This window comes from Aspergillus flavus, chromosome 4 (genome assembly GCF_009017415.1).
Source record: "Aspergillus flavus chromosome 4, complete sequence".
Lineage (NCBI taxonomy): Eukaryota > Fungi > Ascomycota > Eurotiomycetes > Eurotiales > Aspergillaceae > Aspergillus > Aspergillus flavus.
The window spans coordinates 2,218,794-2,235,451 of NC_092405.1; the positions used below are offsets into that span (position 1 = coordinate 2,218,794).

The 16,658-nt window shown below is 49.0% G+C and overlaps 5 protein-coding genes across 5 annotated transcripts; 2 read left to right on the top strand and 3 right to left on the bottom strand.

Annotated features, from left to right (window-relative positions):
• Nucleotides 1-282: 282 nt before the first annotated feature.
• Nucleotides 283-2,037, bottom strand: F9C07_1534873 (RTA1 like protein-domain-containing protein). Its single transcript, XM_071508192.1, has 4 exons — nucleotides 1,709-2,037; nucleotides 1,554-1,653; nucleotides 1,348-1,497; nucleotides 283-1,295 (listed from the first exon to the last, which is right to left on the bottom strand). The coding sequence occupies exons 1-4, from the start codon at nucleotides 1,731-1,733 to the stop codon at nucleotides 581-583; spliced, it is 990 nt and encodes a 329-aa protein (XP_071366445.1). The 5' UTR covers nucleotides 1,734-2,037; the 3' UTR covers nucleotides 283-580.
• A 683-nt stretch (nucleotides 2,038-2,720) lies between these two features.
• F9C07_3972 (kinesin family protein) lies at nucleotides 2,721-5,457 on the top strand (the record flags this gene model as incomplete). Its single annotated transcript, XM_041291978.1, has 6 exons — nucleotides 2,721-3,083; nucleotides 3,134-4,184; nucleotides 4,234-4,358; nucleotides 4,419-4,949; nucleotides 5,000-5,060; nucleotides 5,126-5,457. The coding sequence occupies 6 exons, from the start codon at nucleotides 2,721-2,723 to the stop codon at nucleotides 5,455-5,457; spliced, it is 2,463 nt and encodes an 820-aa protein (XP_041146240.1).
• Nucleotides 5,458-5,625: 168 nt separating this feature from the next.
• Nucleotides 5,626-12,441, bottom strand: F9C07_2283497 (putative transcriptional corepressor of histone genes). The gene is made up of 4 exons (XM_071510635.1): nucleotides 7,849-12,441; nucleotides 7,574-7,796; nucleotides 7,354-7,509; nucleotides 5,626-7,297 (listed from the first exon to the last, which is right to left on the bottom strand). The coding sequence occupies exons 1-4, from the start codon at nucleotides 12,177-12,179 to the stop codon at nucleotides 5,828-5,830; spliced, it is 6,180 nt and encodes a 2,059-aa protein (XP_071366446.1). The 5' UTR covers nucleotides 12,180-12,441; the 3' UTR covers nucleotides 5,626-5,827.
• On the top strand, nucleotides 12,442-15,416 carry F9C07_2283498 (clathrin-coated vesicle protein). Its single transcript, XM_041291985.2, has 6 exons — nucleotides 12,442-12,601; nucleotides 12,700-12,829; nucleotides 12,924-13,048; nucleotides 13,107-14,313; nucleotides 14,367-14,741; nucleotides 14,797-15,416. Exons 1-6 carry the CDS (start codon nucleotides 12,579-12,581, stop codon nucleotides 14,962-14,964), a joined length of 2,028 nt encoding a protein of 675 aa, XP_041146242.1. The 5' UTR covers nucleotides 12,442-12,578; the 3' UTR covers nucleotides 14,965-15,416.
• Nucleotides 15,417-16,362, bottom strand: F9C07_2157468 (putative major centromere autoantigen B). The gene is made up of 2 exons (XM_071509272.1): nucleotides 15,961-16,362; nucleotides 15,417-15,868 (listed from the first exon to the last, which is right to left on the bottom strand). The coding sequence occupies exons 1-2, from the start codon at nucleotides 16,130-16,132 to the stop codon at nucleotides 15,600-15,602; spliced, it is 441 nt and encodes a 146-aa protein (XP_071366447.1). The 5' UTR covers nucleotides 16,133-16,362; the 3' UTR covers nucleotides 15,417-15,599.
• Nucleotides 16,363-16,658: the final 296 nt, after the last annotated feature.

Consider the following 16,658-nt stretch of genomic DNA (forward strand, 5'->3'; position numbering starts at 1 on the left):
CGGACAGACGATACCAATTCAGTCACCGAATGATAGAGAATAAAGATGCTGGTTCGAATCGTTTGTTGACGGTGTAGTTGAGAGTGCCTATGATCGCGGCGGAGGAAGCTTCGGAGGTTCGACGGAGGGGATGTTGGAAAGTAATGATGGTGTGGAGAAATAACACTTCCGATTAAATGTCGCTCACTTGGACGTATCAGTGGTGTCACACTTTGCTCAACAGACGGCTGGTCGTGGGTGGTTGTCAGCCGGTTGGGCAAAGGGAGATGTGTCCTTCAATGTTGCCCGTACCAAAAGGCCATGTGGTTCCTGCGCGGCGCTCGGTAGCTTTTCCGTGCAGACCCAACCACCCAACCCTGCATTTTGATTGGACTAAACATGAACTATAGTGCAACGTTCCAGAACCCTGACATGAAAATAATAGTACACCAACGGACTGGTTGATTCACAAATTCAGTTTGTCGATCATAAATAAGGCTATCTATCTACGCAATGGTATTCGAAGAGCGACACAGGAAAACAAAGGAAACCGGAAACAAAACAAAACAAAACACAAACCATCAAGCAATACCCTAACACCTCAGACGCTAGTCGATGGCTGGTGGTCAACTTCCCAGAACTTCTCCTTCTTTCCCTTCTTTGTGATCATACCGACTATATCAAAAGGGTCAAAAAGGGTAAGTAGGAATGGCCGACGATCCTCGTAGCCCGGTCCCTCTACTTCTGTCACACCATCCGTTGCCAGATAGATCCGGTTTGAACGAGGAAGCCATCGCATGGGATGAAAGACGTTGAGAAGAGTGGTGTTGGCGAACATAACGACAGTCTCAAATACCCAGAAGAACCACTCATCTTTAAGAATGGGACTTATATCATCGATATTGCTAGTGTTCAGACTTGCAGCTGTGAAATACTCGACAGTTCGGTAGATCGTGCGTATGGTGATGAGTGTGCAACTGCAATACAGCACATAAAGGGCCCTCTTTACTTTGCTGTTCAGAACACCAGCGCGGTGGCAATTGTAGTAGAACTTGCTAGCCAGAGCAACAAACCCCGCCATCAATGCGATTTGCAAGATCAGGGCAGCTTTGAGTAAAGCCTTGCCTGTATTCTGCGTACTTTCGGGATTGCTGGTATTGGCGACCAATGATGCTCCATTTGCTGTTATGACCTCGATCACGATACCCATGGCAATGAATGTGGTGAACACACGGCCTGGATGCATTGGAGAATGATAGGGGATGTAGTACAGGATACGGCCCAAAGTGAAGAAGTTAGCTCCCTCATAGACAGGACTGACACTCAGTTAGCTTCTTCAATAACTGACATACCATGAAGAGAACTTACGGCCCAGCTAAGAGGAAGACAGTGCTTGAAATGAAAACACCCAGATTGTCCCAATGCCCGAATGCCCCAATGGTGCGCATCACGAACCCTGCGGTGAAGAGTAAAGCAGACCAGGGTAGTAGGCCTGTTACTTTCCATGATTTATATTTGCTTCAAAGCAATACTAATTAGTCTCGAGCCTCTGTGATACAGGGGGTCCAACATACAAGCATTGATAGCCATGCATGATACCAGATAATGCGAAAAGAACCGCAAAAGCGATCGGCGCGCCTTTGTTGGGCGCATAGTACCAGAGGCTTCCCTCCTCTTAGTTAAGTCAGCGATGAACAGTTGTTGGGAGCAAGTCGGAGGGTGAACATACGGTAGGGCGACCTTTTATGGATCATAGTCCTGAGCGGTGAAGGTATATAAATCCGGATAGAGAAATACAATTTACTGATACTCGACAACGACCCGGACAATAATTAAAAAGATAAATATGATACAGATTCTCGGGAGGTGTTCTATGAAGCTATGGCTATCTATATATTGACAACAGGCCCTCGAGAAACTATCAACAAGACACAAGCGAAAACGAGCTGGCCAAAATAGGAAAAGTGGAAGTAGATCTGGATCTGGTTCAGATCAAATACAAGCCTCAATGAGTGCCCAATGACACAGTCATTCTCGCAAAATCAGCCTCAATCTAGGGTGTGGTAGAGGTGGATTTAGTGGGTACCGTTCTTTCTCAGTTATTCCGAGTAGTCTAAGCAATTTCTCTTACCCAAAACTGGTTACTTTCTGGAAACGAGGCTGACTTTCCATGCCATCTTCGTTGTTATCTGAAATCACACTGGAAGCTTATAATCCCTAGTATCGTCAATGAAGATCGAATTATCTATCGGGCGTATGCATGGCCTATGGACTTCGCTGGTCACCATCCGTTTTGTGGTTCCACTTAGCGAATACGAGCAGGGCTGAGCCAAGGAGGTTGCTAGAGTAGGTACTAGGCTTATCACGGGGTGAGACCTCGTATAGAGAGTTTCCAAGTCATGGAAAAAGACCCTGACAACGGGCAAAAGTATGAAGTGTGCTCTTTGACGTAACAAAAGTGGTGTTGGTTAGGGCTGCACCTAGGGATGGAGGCTTTCGGCCTGATGAAGGGGGCATCAACCCCATTTCGGCTCGTGAAGATGAAGTTGCCTGGACAACAGGACACTAACCTAAAGGGGAATGACAGACTCAGCATGACATCTCAAAGTGGAAACCCATCAACTGCTTCACATTATAACGATCCGACTAAGCCAGGCCAACGTGGAGACGGCGATACTAACCCACTTCTTGCTGTCGTGTCTCCTCTTACGTGAACAATCGGCAGACAAGGACCCGCAGCTATGAATCCAGCGAAACCCTCCCAATCGTCACTATTTCAGGTGTACCTCCGCCTTCGTCCGCCCATCTCTCAGCAAGATGACCAGGCCGAACGATGCTTAACAGTCGAGTATCCAGAATCTCAAGATGTTGTTGAACATGACCAAGGAACTCCAGCTCCAGCGGCAACTCATATTATCCTGCAACCGCCAAGCGATGCTAGAAAGCGGGCAGTTGAGAAATTCGGCTTCACCAAGGTTTTTGAAGAGTCGGCTTCTCAGTTGACTGTGTTCGAAGACACAGGACTCGATTCAATTATACGGGGAGTGTTGCTTGAGGGAAGAGATGGCTTGGTCGCTACATTAGGTGTGACAGGAAGTGGAAAGGTGGGACCAAACGCAACAAGATATGAAGCAGTGCTGACGGCCATGTACAGAGCCACACCATCTTGGGTTCGAAAACCCAAAGAGGTCTCACCCAGATGAGTCTTGATGTGATTTTTAAATCGTTAGCCTCGACAATCAAACCACCAGACAATTCTATCCACCCTCTCCTCCTGTCCTCGGTCGCGTCGTCGGACCAGTCAGAATCGCAGATATTCACGGCGCAGACGTTTCTCGAAGCTGTATATGGAGACCCAAGTGCCGACCGTGGTAGGAACTCTAGAGCACAGACCCCAATGAGCTCTTCCAGAGCTCAAACCCCTCTGACGGTATGCTTCCCTCCCCAGAGCCAATTGCTCAGGTCCTCAGTTTTGCGCCCGCAAGCCCCCTTTCCAAGCCGTTTCTGTGGCCATAATATGGCGTATGGCCTACGCAATGGGTATTCCCCAACTTTGAACCACATGAGCCGCCTTATCCCAAATGCCACCATTAAGGCGAGCCCCAGACAAATGGTCCCTGGACTCTCACTTGCACTTTCATACACTCAACCTAGCTTTATTGGCATGAATCGCGCTAAACAATCTCAAAACTTAAAGGAACCGGCGCCTGCCATTATTTTCCCCCGTCGTAATCTGCCCCAACGGCCAAATGTTCCACCTCGTTCGCCCGATGTTAGCCATCTCACATTGGAACTGAACCCTAACTCTGAATATATCGTACTGGTGTCAATGTATGAAGTCTATAATGATCGCATCTTTGACCTTTTGTCGCCAGCGATAGTTCCAGGCCAAGGAAGTACCGTGTCGCGAGGGGGAACCAACCAGAAGGACAGACGGAGACCCCTCCTTTTCAAATCTACTGAAGGATCTCCCGACAGGAAGGTCGTCGCGGGCCTACGCAAAATAGCCTGCAGTACTTACGAAGAGGCACTGGCAATTTTAGAAGTCGGACTCACTGAGCGCAAAGTCACGGGTACTGGCGCGAACAGTGTCAGTTCACGGAGCCATGGATTCTTCTGTCTCGAGGTCAAGAGAAGGATGCGTAACAAGAGAACGGGAGAAGAAACATGGATGGGGAACACCCTTACAGTGGCAGATCTCGCTGGTAAGGTGACAAATCGAGCAGTAGCGTAAGAATGCTAATCGTGCTCCAGGCTCCGAGCGTGCAAGAACCGCCAAAACGGCTGGATCTACCCTGGCCGAGGCAGGCAAAATCAACGAGAGTCTGATGTATCTCGGTCAATGCTTACAAATGCAGAGTGAGATACAAGAGGGGAAGGTACGATTCACTTTCACGCTTACGAGCGTCTCCTTCTGTCATTCTTGCTAATTATCATAGACTGCTCTGGTCCCATTCAGACAATGCAAGCTCACCGAGCTACTATTCTCAAACTCATTCCCATCATCTACCCAGGCGCCTGGTCCCAACCGCCACCCGCAAAAGGCAATTATGGTCGTAACCGCTGATCCTCTTGGAGACTACAACGCAACTTCGCAGATCCTGCGCTATTCGGCCCTTGCGCGGGAAGTCACCGTGCCTCGGGCTCCATCTGCGACTGAGTCTGTCTTCTCTGCTACAGTTGAACTTCGCAAGTCTTCTGCTAGCGACCGCTCTACACCGAATATGGCAACCAGTGAAGAGCTCGAGAAAGCATTAGCCGAAATCAGCAGACTGACGAAGGAGAATGAGGCACTTTCCGTGAGATTAGCTGAAGAAGAGATCATGAGAGCAGAATTAGATATGAGACTGAAATCTAGTGAAGAAACATGTCTCATGATCGAGCAGGAAGTGCGCGAAGAGTGCTGGGCCGAAATGGATGAGAGGATGGAAGAAGAGAGAAAGAAGTGGCAAGTTGCTCTGGAGGAGCAGGTGAGCACCTTGACTTACAGATAACTTTGAGCATTGGCTGATCATTACAGGCTGGTCATAATGATGAACACCTTGATAAGAAGATTGAACTATTGTCTCGTGGTTTCCAAGGTACTGTTTCCACTTCTTCCCCTATCCCACAGATGATTTGCGGTCAAACTAACAGATGCGCCTAGTCCATACAGATCCCGAGCCTTCTAGGGACGAGAAGGTGGAAGAACTGGAGTTCGAAATTGACCAGCTTCGCAGCAAGGTTACATCTTTAGAACGCGAACTGATGTGCCGGTCTCCTACCAAGAAGTCCAAGTCAAAAAATACACTCGAGCCGTCTCGCAATTCCAATATTCTTGGTCGCGAAAGTGACATTGACATGGCACTCCAACGGATGGATCAGTTGAAGCTTGCAGACAGCATGTTTTCTCCTGCTCCGCCTGCAGGCTCCCCCGGAAAAAGGCTTAGGAAGATGGCAACCAGAAAATGGGATTTCGCCCCGGAGGAAGAGATCTGAATTTCCTGATGATACCCTCCACAGACTCTTTCAGATTGAAGTTTTGACACGGCCTATCCTTTCGCTTCATTTTCTTTTTGACATATTGGGACGCTTATTCACTGTACATTATATGAGGACGATCATGGGCGGTTTTCTTTGGCGTGTGATAGAATGGGGATTGGGGTTACGAAATGTTTATGTATAAATATTAATTCTTGTTTATGGTACACATGCTAAAATACCACCTTTACCGTGTACTTCCTCGCACCTGAACGCCTTTTACCGTAGCAAAATAAAAGCAGATGATGGAAATCATCTAGTCGTTGGAGTTGACCTTGGGATATTAGTGAGGCAACTCATGACAAGAAAGCCCTGAATCTTGAGTGCCTCAGATATCCATTGCTTCCGAATCAGACACATGGTCACTTTCCTGATCAGCTTCAGCAGCAGCGGGCTGCTCGCCCCCGTCGTCGACATCCATTTCGTTGGCTTCGTTCGCGTCAGCTTCGCCCTCAGGCTCACCATCACCTTCCCCCACCCCTTCTTCTTCCCCAGCGGCTTCATTATCCTCTTCGTCTTCTCCCTCGCCTTCACCTTCACCCTCACCCCCCCCCTCTCCGTCAATCTCGGCTTCATCGCCATCAGCACCATCATCGCCTTCCTCTACCATAGTCTCGCCTTCCTCGACCATGGTCTCTCCTTCATCACCAAGGTCAGCATCTTCCTCCCTATCAGCATCTTCTTCCCCGTCGCCGGCCCCTTCATTAGCTCCGTCTCCATCAGCGCTAGCTGCAGCCGACATTCCCACCTCCGGATCCAAAGATCCCCGATCCTGCAGATTAGGGAACAACAAGCTGCGCTCCGCCGCAAGCTTGGATAATTTCTCATCATCTATCTCGCTCAGCTCGCTTTCATCATCAGCACTGTCATGCAGGCTATTAGGAATATCGCTCTGTTGCCCCGAGGCCAGTTCGTCAGCTACAGCAGCAGATGTAGCGGTATCCTTCGTTTGCTCGGGAGCGGAAGTGACCGCGCCGACGCCGTGGGATGGTTCGCTTTCTGCAGCGGCCGGTGCTTTGGCGATAGGAGCGCGAGGCGCGAGTTTGCGTTGGACGATTGTCTCCGCCCGTTTCTGGATGTCGCGTCTTGCGATGCCCTTTGTGCGGCCGCGGGGTGCTGGGGCTTCGGATGCAGGGGCGGAGGTTGGGGGTGTAGGAGTGTCTGCGGCGCCATCGCTGGCCATGAGGAGATGGTCTACCTTCATTTTCTCTTTGTTTTCTTCGTTTGCTTGTTCGATGACGTTGGGCATGTTGACTTCGTATAGGCGTGAGTAGATGTCGGCGATGAGGTCTTCTAACAAGGAGACTTTCATGAGGTTGTTATTTAACTTCTTTAACTCGACGGCGTCGCGGAGAAGTTCGAGAAGTGTAATGCTTTCTGGAGCTAACTGGAGGAGACCCTCTAGGCGAGCTGTGTTTGCGACGAATTCGTCCCACCCAATGGGTTTGAAGACGCTTTCATCATGTCCTTCGTTAATGTTTCCTGCTTTTCGTATGACTCGTGCATAGGTTAGACAGAGGTCCTCCCATAGTTTTGCATGGTTGATGAAATCGCCCTGCTTTTTCCTGACTCGACGTAGTAGTTGGTCGAGGCTTGCACGATCTTCCAGTTGTTCTAGTAGAGCCACGAAGAAATACACGTATCGTGTCGTATAAACGAAGTGTCTACCGGGACGCTCATTCTCAGGCCTCCACACTTGGATCGTCATTGTCTTTGTGAATATCTGCTGTGTCAGTTCACCCTTGGCTCCTGCAGCTGCGGCAGCGTCCTTTTCATCATCATAAGTGATATGTGCAGCCTAATTCAGGTAAGTCTTGGTTCGTTACAGGTAATAGTGCAAATTCTTAAACTTACCCTGACAGCCATGCGATGGTGCCAGTTCGACTTGTCGGCATGCTTTAAGTTTCGAATGACAGACATTATGTATGGCTTCCAAGGGGCGCCTTCCTCCGGAGGTGGTACCTTTCGCGCCCAAGGAGTGGCCACCAGAGTCTTACTTCCTTCAGCCGGCTGAAAAGAAAAGTTAACTGCCACTCACACATCGTCAAAACCAAAATGGAGAAATATTGCGTACCGTAACCACTCCTCTATGAACCAGTTTGTGAACAATGGACACGAGCTTATAGTGGGGTTCGAAGATAGGATCCGACCGAGAATCCCTCTTCTGAGGCAGTGCATCAATAGAATCGAGCAGAGAATCTAGGAGATCATCAAGGTGGACGTGCTTTGATGTGCCCCTGACGGAGTCGTCACAGCTGAACATCTTCCAGAGACATTTACTTAGCATGTAGCGAGTCCTAAGTCACGGTTAGTAGCCACACTATCAGTTACAACGAAGGAATGACATACATCCAACTCTTGGGCTTATCAGGAATGGCACGCTTAAGGAGGTAACTCGCAAGATTCCAGACGGAGTACAACCTCATCTCCTTGAATGGAAGCGCTTCGTACATCTGTTGGTTCTCTTCACTGTTGTAATGTCGTGTGAAATCGGAAAGGCTAAAAGCGGCCATGGATAAGGGTTCTCGAGAAGACGAGTACAAACGGATTCCAAAGTCGGTGTAGAGGTCGGATACGAGCGCTCGAGTCTCCGGTGTAGGATCTGCGTTTCTTGCTGCCGTTGCAACAGCCATGGCATAGCTATGGATCGCATAGCGTTGCCAAGTCACCAACTCTGTGCGGTTATTATTGATCTTGTCCGCTGACCACGTTATGTCCTCCTCCAGCTTCGAATCATAGGTCTGGGCAAGTCGATACCAGGATTCCCATCTCTGTGTGTTGTGTTCCAGGTCCTGTCTGAACCACGTGATAGCTTCGTCCAGATCAGTGGTTGGAACGGGGCTGAGACGCTTCTGAGAGCGGAATTTGGTCAGCGCAGCATGTCCTAGAAGGAAGTACCATCCATTCTTCGCAATGACTGCACTCTCGGTGGGCACAGGGAGCAACGCAAGATCTTCAACTCCCCGAACGGCACGGAAGATTTCCGTTGGGTTTAGCGGTGATTTCAAGTAAGCTGTCAGAATGCGCTTATTATAGGATAATGGAGGCGATGACTTTGTGGTGCCGATGGCTTGTTGCATCTTCTCAATAGTGTACTTCAAGTCAGATTTTGACAGATCCCTGATGTTCATTTTCTTCGCCTGCTTCATGACAAAGTCAATCATCAAAATAGCTGTAGAGCGATCCAGTTTCTCCGGTGGACAGCCGTGGTCCTCCAGATAACCATCAACCGGTGACAATTTGATGCCGTGTATGTCGTAAAGTAGTTGGCAGATATCATACTCATAATCCGCTTTCTCATCCAAGGAGAAAATCTCGGATTTAACAAGCTTAAGAAACTGCTTGTGGGAACGTTTGCACATCTTCCTGATGCCCAAGGCATTGTGTACAGAGCGCAAGTAAAGAATGCGGTCCTCAAGGGGTGTCTCGAAGAGCTCCGGATTCTGCGCAATAGCTTCTCTCACCAAGGTATAGTGAAGGATCCAACAACGGACATGCATTTCCCGCAGCTTATCCCTGAAACTTTCCAACGACTTTGCCAACGCTCCGCGTACGTCGGAGCCAGACAACTGGCCCACACGAACTGAGTCTTCGTAAAGCACAAAACTGTGAAGTAGTTTCAATACCAGCGTTACTGCAGATAGCGAGGACTTGACGTGGTCCATATCAAAGCATTCGTATGCCTTGGCTGGCTCTTGTAAAACTGCTGTTACGGTCTTATTCAATATTCCATCGAGAGACTTTAACCAACGGAGCAAAGTGATTTGGCGGTGCTCACTAGGTTCTTCTAGATGTTCAGGGTTCCAAAGCTCTCTCACAATAGTTTCAATACTCCGCAGGTGGCACGACACCACTTTCGGTGCGTAATCGATCTTCCTGTACGCATCTTGTAGCCTCCTCCATAGGAAAAGCCTCAGTGTAGCGTCCCCTCGATCTAAGAAAGAACCCATTTCGTGGAGCTGTGACGTCGGCAGCGAATGTCCCTGTTCCTCTGAAGTGTTTTCTTCAACAAACTGGACCGAAGCAGGTTCCAGAATAGGTTCTATGGTTTCGATGAGTCCCACAGGATCTTCTGATTCAGTATTAAAGATCCTCATGAAGAAGTCCATAGACTCCAGCTTCGAAATCTCTTGGTCAACGGCCTCAATTGATATTTCCGGCATAATTGCGTTGTTTACTAGGCTTATCACTGGATCCTTCAAGCGGCTGAGTAAGTGCTTCAGTTCCTGAAGACAAAGCAATACATGTTCCCGCTCGGCGTCCGTTGTCATGTTCGAGTGGAAGGTGGAAGCCCAGATATGGCGAAGAACAATATTATCCTGATGACTGCCGGGTGAAGAGTAATCCATGAAGTGAGTCAGTGAAGTACGCGCCAGTAAGCTCCACCGTGCTAAACGATCTTTTTGCTGTACTCTAATCCCTTGGTCGATTTCACTGTTTGGGTTGTTAATGGAAGCATATATATCAAGATGGAGCTCAAATATGGCTTGAGCCATCTCGAGATATGCGAAATGATTCGTAGTGTATTCAAACGGCGTGTCAGCGCTAGCGCCAAGGATTTGGCGTTCAAGAGCCTCGATGTATTCGCTCACTCCCTTGTAGATGGTTTCATCTTCGCGTATCAATATTTGCACCACCGTCTCTTTCAGTGTGTCTGGCCATTGGAACAAAGTGTATGTCGAATTTATGATGGTGAAGTTTGAAGTGCCGAATACACCATCCTGTGTAGAAATACGTCCGTAATCTGGCATGAGAAGGCATTTAAGCCACTCAAAAGCGGCTTCACGGAGATGGAACCATCCATCATTGATGGTATTCATGAGCATGAGTAGTTCCTCGATACCGGAGAGAACTTGCTTCATCCCGAGCTTTCGGGCAGACTTTCTGGAGTGCTCTAGGAAGATAGCGAGTCCAGACTTGCCCATCCCTTGAATGTCCTGAAGCGCCGCAACATTATCACATTGGAGTGTCGCCTGAGACTTTCCTTCATCCCAGCCCTTCAAGATGTGCCTTAAATCTCGAGGCAGAATGTACTCAGCCTTCCCGTTGATATCACTATCTGGGAGGTCTTTCCCATCAGGAGTAGGAGAAATTTGTTTCCTTAGCTCATCAACTGACCCTAAGTCTTCAATCCCCAACTTGGACAACAGAGATTCAACCGTGCCGAACATCCATTCGTCAGCTCTAACGAAAACTTCTAGACGGTCTTCGTAGTATTTGTTATGGTCAAATGAGACTTCATCAGCTTGTAACGAAGCCTCTGCATGTGATTCTCGTAGACGGGTTCTTCTGCTCTTGGATCGAACGCTTTCTGTCTGGTCCTCGGCGACGGCTGACGTAGAAGATCGCTTTCGTGCCCCATTAGTCGATGATTTAGGGTCAGCATCGTCGGCATTTGGAGTTTCCTGTTGATTAGCTAGCTCGGGAGATTGTGACGTCTGGATCTCCAATGACTCTATAAGTTGCTTTTCAGCCCGTTGATCAATAGACGAGTGGTCATCGGCGTGTTCTGCGGTTGAGTCCAGCGCTTCATGCTTCACAGATGGCTGAAAATCCATGTTGTTGTCATCTTCCCCCGACATGTGGGTGATTGGCTTCGGGTCACTTGAAAGCTCTTCATCCTGTGCCCTTGGTGACTGGTCTTGAACTTGTGTTTCTTTGGTCGCCGTAGCTTTCAGTTCGGGGCTAAGAGCTGGTGTTGAAACGCTGATTGCAGTACCTGGGCCGAGATCAATGGTGCCCTGCTCCTCGTCCGTTAACGCTTGGAGGATGGTCTTGCCAAGATCGGCCCATGTCGGTGAAAGAGGCTTCAGATCATGTCGTGCGGTGCTTAAAGCTAGGGGGCCTTTCGACGGAAGGACATCCTGAAGGCTGTCGGGTAATCCAGGCAGATACGGATAAGGGTCGCTTTGGCGCTTGAGAAATTTGAGAAGGGCTTTTTTGGGTTTCTTAATCGGGACTTGGCAAACCGATATCCTATCTTGCAACGACAGCAAGGTTTCCCGAAGACGCTCTTCTGCGAAAGTTTCTTCTAAGCCTAGCTGTTCTGTTCGGACCTCCAGGCGATTTTCATCATCTGCCAGGACACTTTCCAAGCAGTAACGGGCTAATCGATAGCTTTGTAGGGTGCTGCAGAGCCTGGCGCTTTGTCTCCAAAGGTTAAGGTCTGTGTCATCACGCTCCAGGGCTTCAGCGAAAGACGTCAGGGCAGTGCTTGCACGCTCAGCAATTTCAGCCGAGAGACCTGGAGTGGAGTCTGACTCCTGGGCAGCATTCTGTATAATGGCGCGCAAAGAATCTAGTACGAACTGCCCGTGGTTTTTATACGCAAGATAGATGGTCTGCAGCAAAGTACTGGATGTGGAATCATTGATATCGTAATCTCCTAGCGGTTCAGCACCGTCTGCATTACCAACATAGTCGGATGTCTCAGTCAATTCAAGCTCAGTAGCAGCTCTTTTGTAGTCGGAGAGAGACTCCGGGTACTTGAATATTTCCGAACTAAGAAGAGCATCATATGCTTCCGCAGCTTGGGCGTAGAAGGCGGGACCCTGTGAGTGAAGTTTCAGAGCATTTTGGTATAGCTTGAGAGCTTCCTCAATTTGGATTTCTTTAGTGTCATCAACCTCTTCTTCTACCGCCTCAGCGGGCTCGATGTTTAATGCCACCCAGGTTGACATGTTGCAGTTTATTCAGGCTGCAGGAAGATTCCAGACATCGGTAACAAGATCGACGTGACAGACAGCATCTCCCGAAAAGGGAAGCTAGTCCCTATAGTTGATGAGGCTAAGCCGTGGTGAGGAAAGGTAAAGCAGAACAGAATCCAAGCTCTCAGGGTCTAGCCCGTGACTGGGGACACGCATTTCACGCGTTCCGACATTGAATTACCAAAACGGGAATAGACCGGTGCCTGAGGACCCAGCCCGTCCATCCCCCAGGCACTGTCAACTGAGGTGACGACGACTTGTTTGTTCCTGCGCCATCTGTCCTTCAAGCACGATTGATGAGTCCGTCGTGGTACTTGGTTTCTTTCTGCTTTTACTCTTGATTTAAGTTCGGCCTGCGCTTTTCAATGCGCCATGGTTGCGCCAGCTGTCCCCGAGTATGCAATTCCCCTCATTTGACGTGTTCCTGAGACCTGTTATCGACTGCACTCGGGCCACCATTGACCTCTTCGCTGACCCTTAAAATCGCTATCAGACTCTACGAAGAGGAAGACCTCTTCGCCGCTGTCGATGCACGTACTGAATCACTACAGAACTTGCGGGAATTAGGTCCGCCGGACCTGGTATATTTGGTCAAACAACCCAAGACCAACCCAACCCCTCAGGTGCGTTTCTAGGAGTCTCCGGTCGCTCATTGAAGGAACGGCTTTCTCGGAGGTTGAATGACAACAGTTACTAACGGAGTGTTCACTATCACAGACCGGAGTCTATCACCATGTCACGGGCATTGATGCTTCTTCTTCCGCTAGCTTAGCTGCCTATGTAAATACGCTAACCTTCTCCCCCCTCGATAAGACGCACAAAGTGGTTTCAGGAATATACTGGTCAGGGCGCTCGCCAAACGAAACTTTCACAGACTCAGAGTGGTTAACAGATTTGCAGCTGCTACAATGCCTTCTCGCACCTTGACATGCGCGTCGAAGTCAAAATTCCCGGTAGTCTCGAGAGCTACTGCATTGACGAGCGCGGGGATAAACGTGTTGCAACTGAAGCCCTATGGCTAGAGACGTTTCTGTGTGGAGTCTTGCGAGCTTATACCTATGCGGACGATGGTAGCGGAGATTCGATTCGAAAGATTGTCGGAGTGCGTCGATTCAACCCAGTCACAAATACAGAGATGGAGCACAAGTTCATGGATGCTGCGGAACGTCTTTTCTTCTTGGGTAGGCAGCTGAGCTCCGATCCTGAGACTCAAGTTCCCAACACTGTCAGCAATCATCTTACTTCGGGCCTTTTGAAATACATTCGAACAACGGGACGCTACACATCTGGCATAAATCTTCTAGAAAAACTCCGCATACGGGATGTTGAGGTCTCTTCCCTGCTAGCCCGGGTCCTTATAATGGCAGATGAGGAGGTGCAAGCAGTGCGGCTGATGTACGACTCACTGCAGGACGTCCCCATGGACTATGCATTGCTCGACTGCCAGGCAGCCTTCTGTCAGAGTAAGGGAGAGAGTGAAATGGCTTTGGAGTGCGCGAAGCGAGCCGTGACTGCTGCACCTAGCGAATTCAGCACTTGGGCACGACTGGCTGAAGTGTATGTGAACTCGGAACAATGGGACCTCGCACTTCTTACATTAAATTCATGCCCGATGTTTACGTACCAAGATAAAGACACCCCTCGCATGCCACAACCGTCACGCATCATGCTTCCTATCCTCGCAGAGAGTATGTTGGACGAGATCGATGAGGGTCAGCCAAAGCAGGGGGACCCGCATGACTATGTCCATCCTTCTCTACGAAGACTGCACGCTTCCGCATACCAGGGGACGTTTCTGAAAGCATATAACCTCTTGACTAAGATTGCTGCCGCGATCGGCTGGGATCAGCTTTTGAAGATTCGCAGTGAAGTGTTTGTTATGGAAGAGGAGTATCGAGTCGAAAGGCAGCATTCGAAGTCGATACGACGCAGCAGTTCTATAGCGACCAATGGTAACGAAGACCAGCAAAATGGCACCAATGCTGAGGAACAGGATGAAAATCCGGAAACCACCCCCAGCGAAAACAAAGAGGAGCAAGCTGGAGACTCTATCGAGAAGCCAGAACAAACAATGGCCTCTGAGGTCGTGAAATCTGGCAAGGAAGAAGTAAGTTACGAACGTCGCCTCTCAACAGCGTGCTATCATACTAATCGTCACAGCCCGACCCGTCGCATTCATCATACACACAGTTCCGCAACAAGCGTCTCTGCGAGAGGTGGCTCGATAATCTCTTCATGGTTCTCTATGAGGATCTTCGCATTTACACCATCTGGCGCACAGAGATGGCTCAGTACCGCCAGCAGGCTATTGAATACAAGAAGTCTGCCACGGAATGGGAAATTCTAGGCGAATTAGCAGAGCGACTGCATCACTTCGACGAGGCGATCGAGGCCTATCAACACTGCATGGCCATCCGATTCTCTCCCAAGGCCATGCGGGGCGTTCTGAAGTTGTATGAGAGTAAGCACGATACAAGAGGGATGCTCGGCGCATTGATTAGACTCATTGCCTGGCAGTACCGCTGGTACTCAGAGGTATGTTTACGTTTAATAACCGTTCGCTGAAGGCCATCAACTAACCAAACTTCAGTTCTCTCCCGAATTACTCTATCTTATCCGCAAGCTCATCGAGGACGAAGGTGCCGTCAAGGTGCGCAGCATTGTCCAGGCGACCAATCTGCCACAGCCCGTACTTGATCTCACCCATCAATATTGCCAACTGTGCGCCACTTTCCGTAGCAGCGGCAGCGATGGCTAAATGTAACCGGTAAATGTCAGTGGCTGGGAGATAGCTACCCACCAGCAATGAAGTCTTTAGCAGCGGAATTATATTTACATGTCCAGCCAAGGCATCGTTGGTGGACGGTTATTGATTATTCTTATGTCTTGCCTCTTATTTGCCCATTTCCCCCTTTTCTTCTGTGTCTTTATTTACCATTCATTTCCCTTATGTCGGACACCCTGTTTCAACACCTAATTCCCATAGAACCAATTTATGTTGTATGACTTTCCCTTTCCGGTGCCTTCTAGGTCGTCCGCTTTGGTATTTGCCTCTTAACATTATGGAGACCATCCTGAATCATCTCCACACGCGACGAGAGATTATAACTCACATCGTAGAAAATGTTGGGTTTACGTTCTATTTTCTTGATTCTCAAATGGAAGACCTGCTTCTACTCCGCAACCCTCGGAGATCAAATTGTCGACCATTACACGTAGTATAGAGATATTAAAGAGCACGTTTCATAATAAAGGGACAGCCAGATTGACCGACCAATTCATTGAATGAAGATAAGCTAGCCAAAATAGTAGCTAGATTCCAATTACAGCCCGAACCAAATTATTTGACGTAAAGATTACAGCCCCCCCAAATCATCCAGGCCCGAAGGACATTCACTCGTCCTCCTCTTCGACTCCAGTGTCGACTTCAGGTTCCTTCGGAACAGTCGCACCCTTGGCCTTGGCTGCAGAAGCAGCAGGACCACTGGTTTTGGCTGTCTCCTCGGGCGCTTCTTCTTCCCCTTCGTCTTCTTCTTCTGCTTCCTCTTCATCTTCCTCTCCGACTCCGTTTTCATCGGCGCCTTTGCCGTTTTCTTTTACTTCGTCCTCACCTTCTTCAGCTGGGGCGGCTGCTGTCTTGCGTTTCTTGGTGGCGGGGGGTCCTGAGGATTCTTCATGTTAGCTTGTAGTTTCTGAAGAATAGTATGCCCAGGTTTGTGTGGGGGAGAGAGACAGGGAATAGGGAAGCGCTTACCTTGCTCTTCAGCGGGTTCTTCTTCTTCCTCTTCCTCCTCATCGGAAGGAACCTCCTCTTCACTTCCCTCTTCTTCACCTTCGCTTTCGCCTACTTCAGAGTCCTCATACCTGTGTACCACGACGTTAGTCGATACATCATATCTCAACGCAGGGATAACAATGATAAACATAGTGCATCCCAGGCAACAGGATTAATGCGCCAACTCAGGCAGTACAACAACCAGAAACAAAAAACAAATGGGATGAGATTTATCCATGACGCGCAGAAAAGGCAATTAAGACTTTAATGAAGACAGGGTGATAAGGACGGGGAGAAGGTGCGGTGATGGATGCGCGGATGCGCATAGATGAAGGGATAACAAATCGTAATACAAACTTACTCTTCTTCCTCTTCGCTCTCGTCGCTAGGGAGCGCCTGGAGCTCTTCTTCTTCTTCGGCTTCTTGCTTTCTCTTACGGGTGGACATGATTGTCTTAGGAGCTAAGTAGAGTGGAAATGGACAGAAGAAATGGATGCGATTTTTGTAAGAGGCTAAGTCAATGGCGCGTGTCTAGCTTAACAACACAGCTAATACGCTGTGAGGATAGAGAGGAAATAAGGTAGCGATAAGGGGAGGATGATAGATAGGAGAGAGGAAGAGAAAGGAAATGGGAGGGAGAGGGAGGGAGAGGGCGAAATAAAAGAACAGGGCAGATG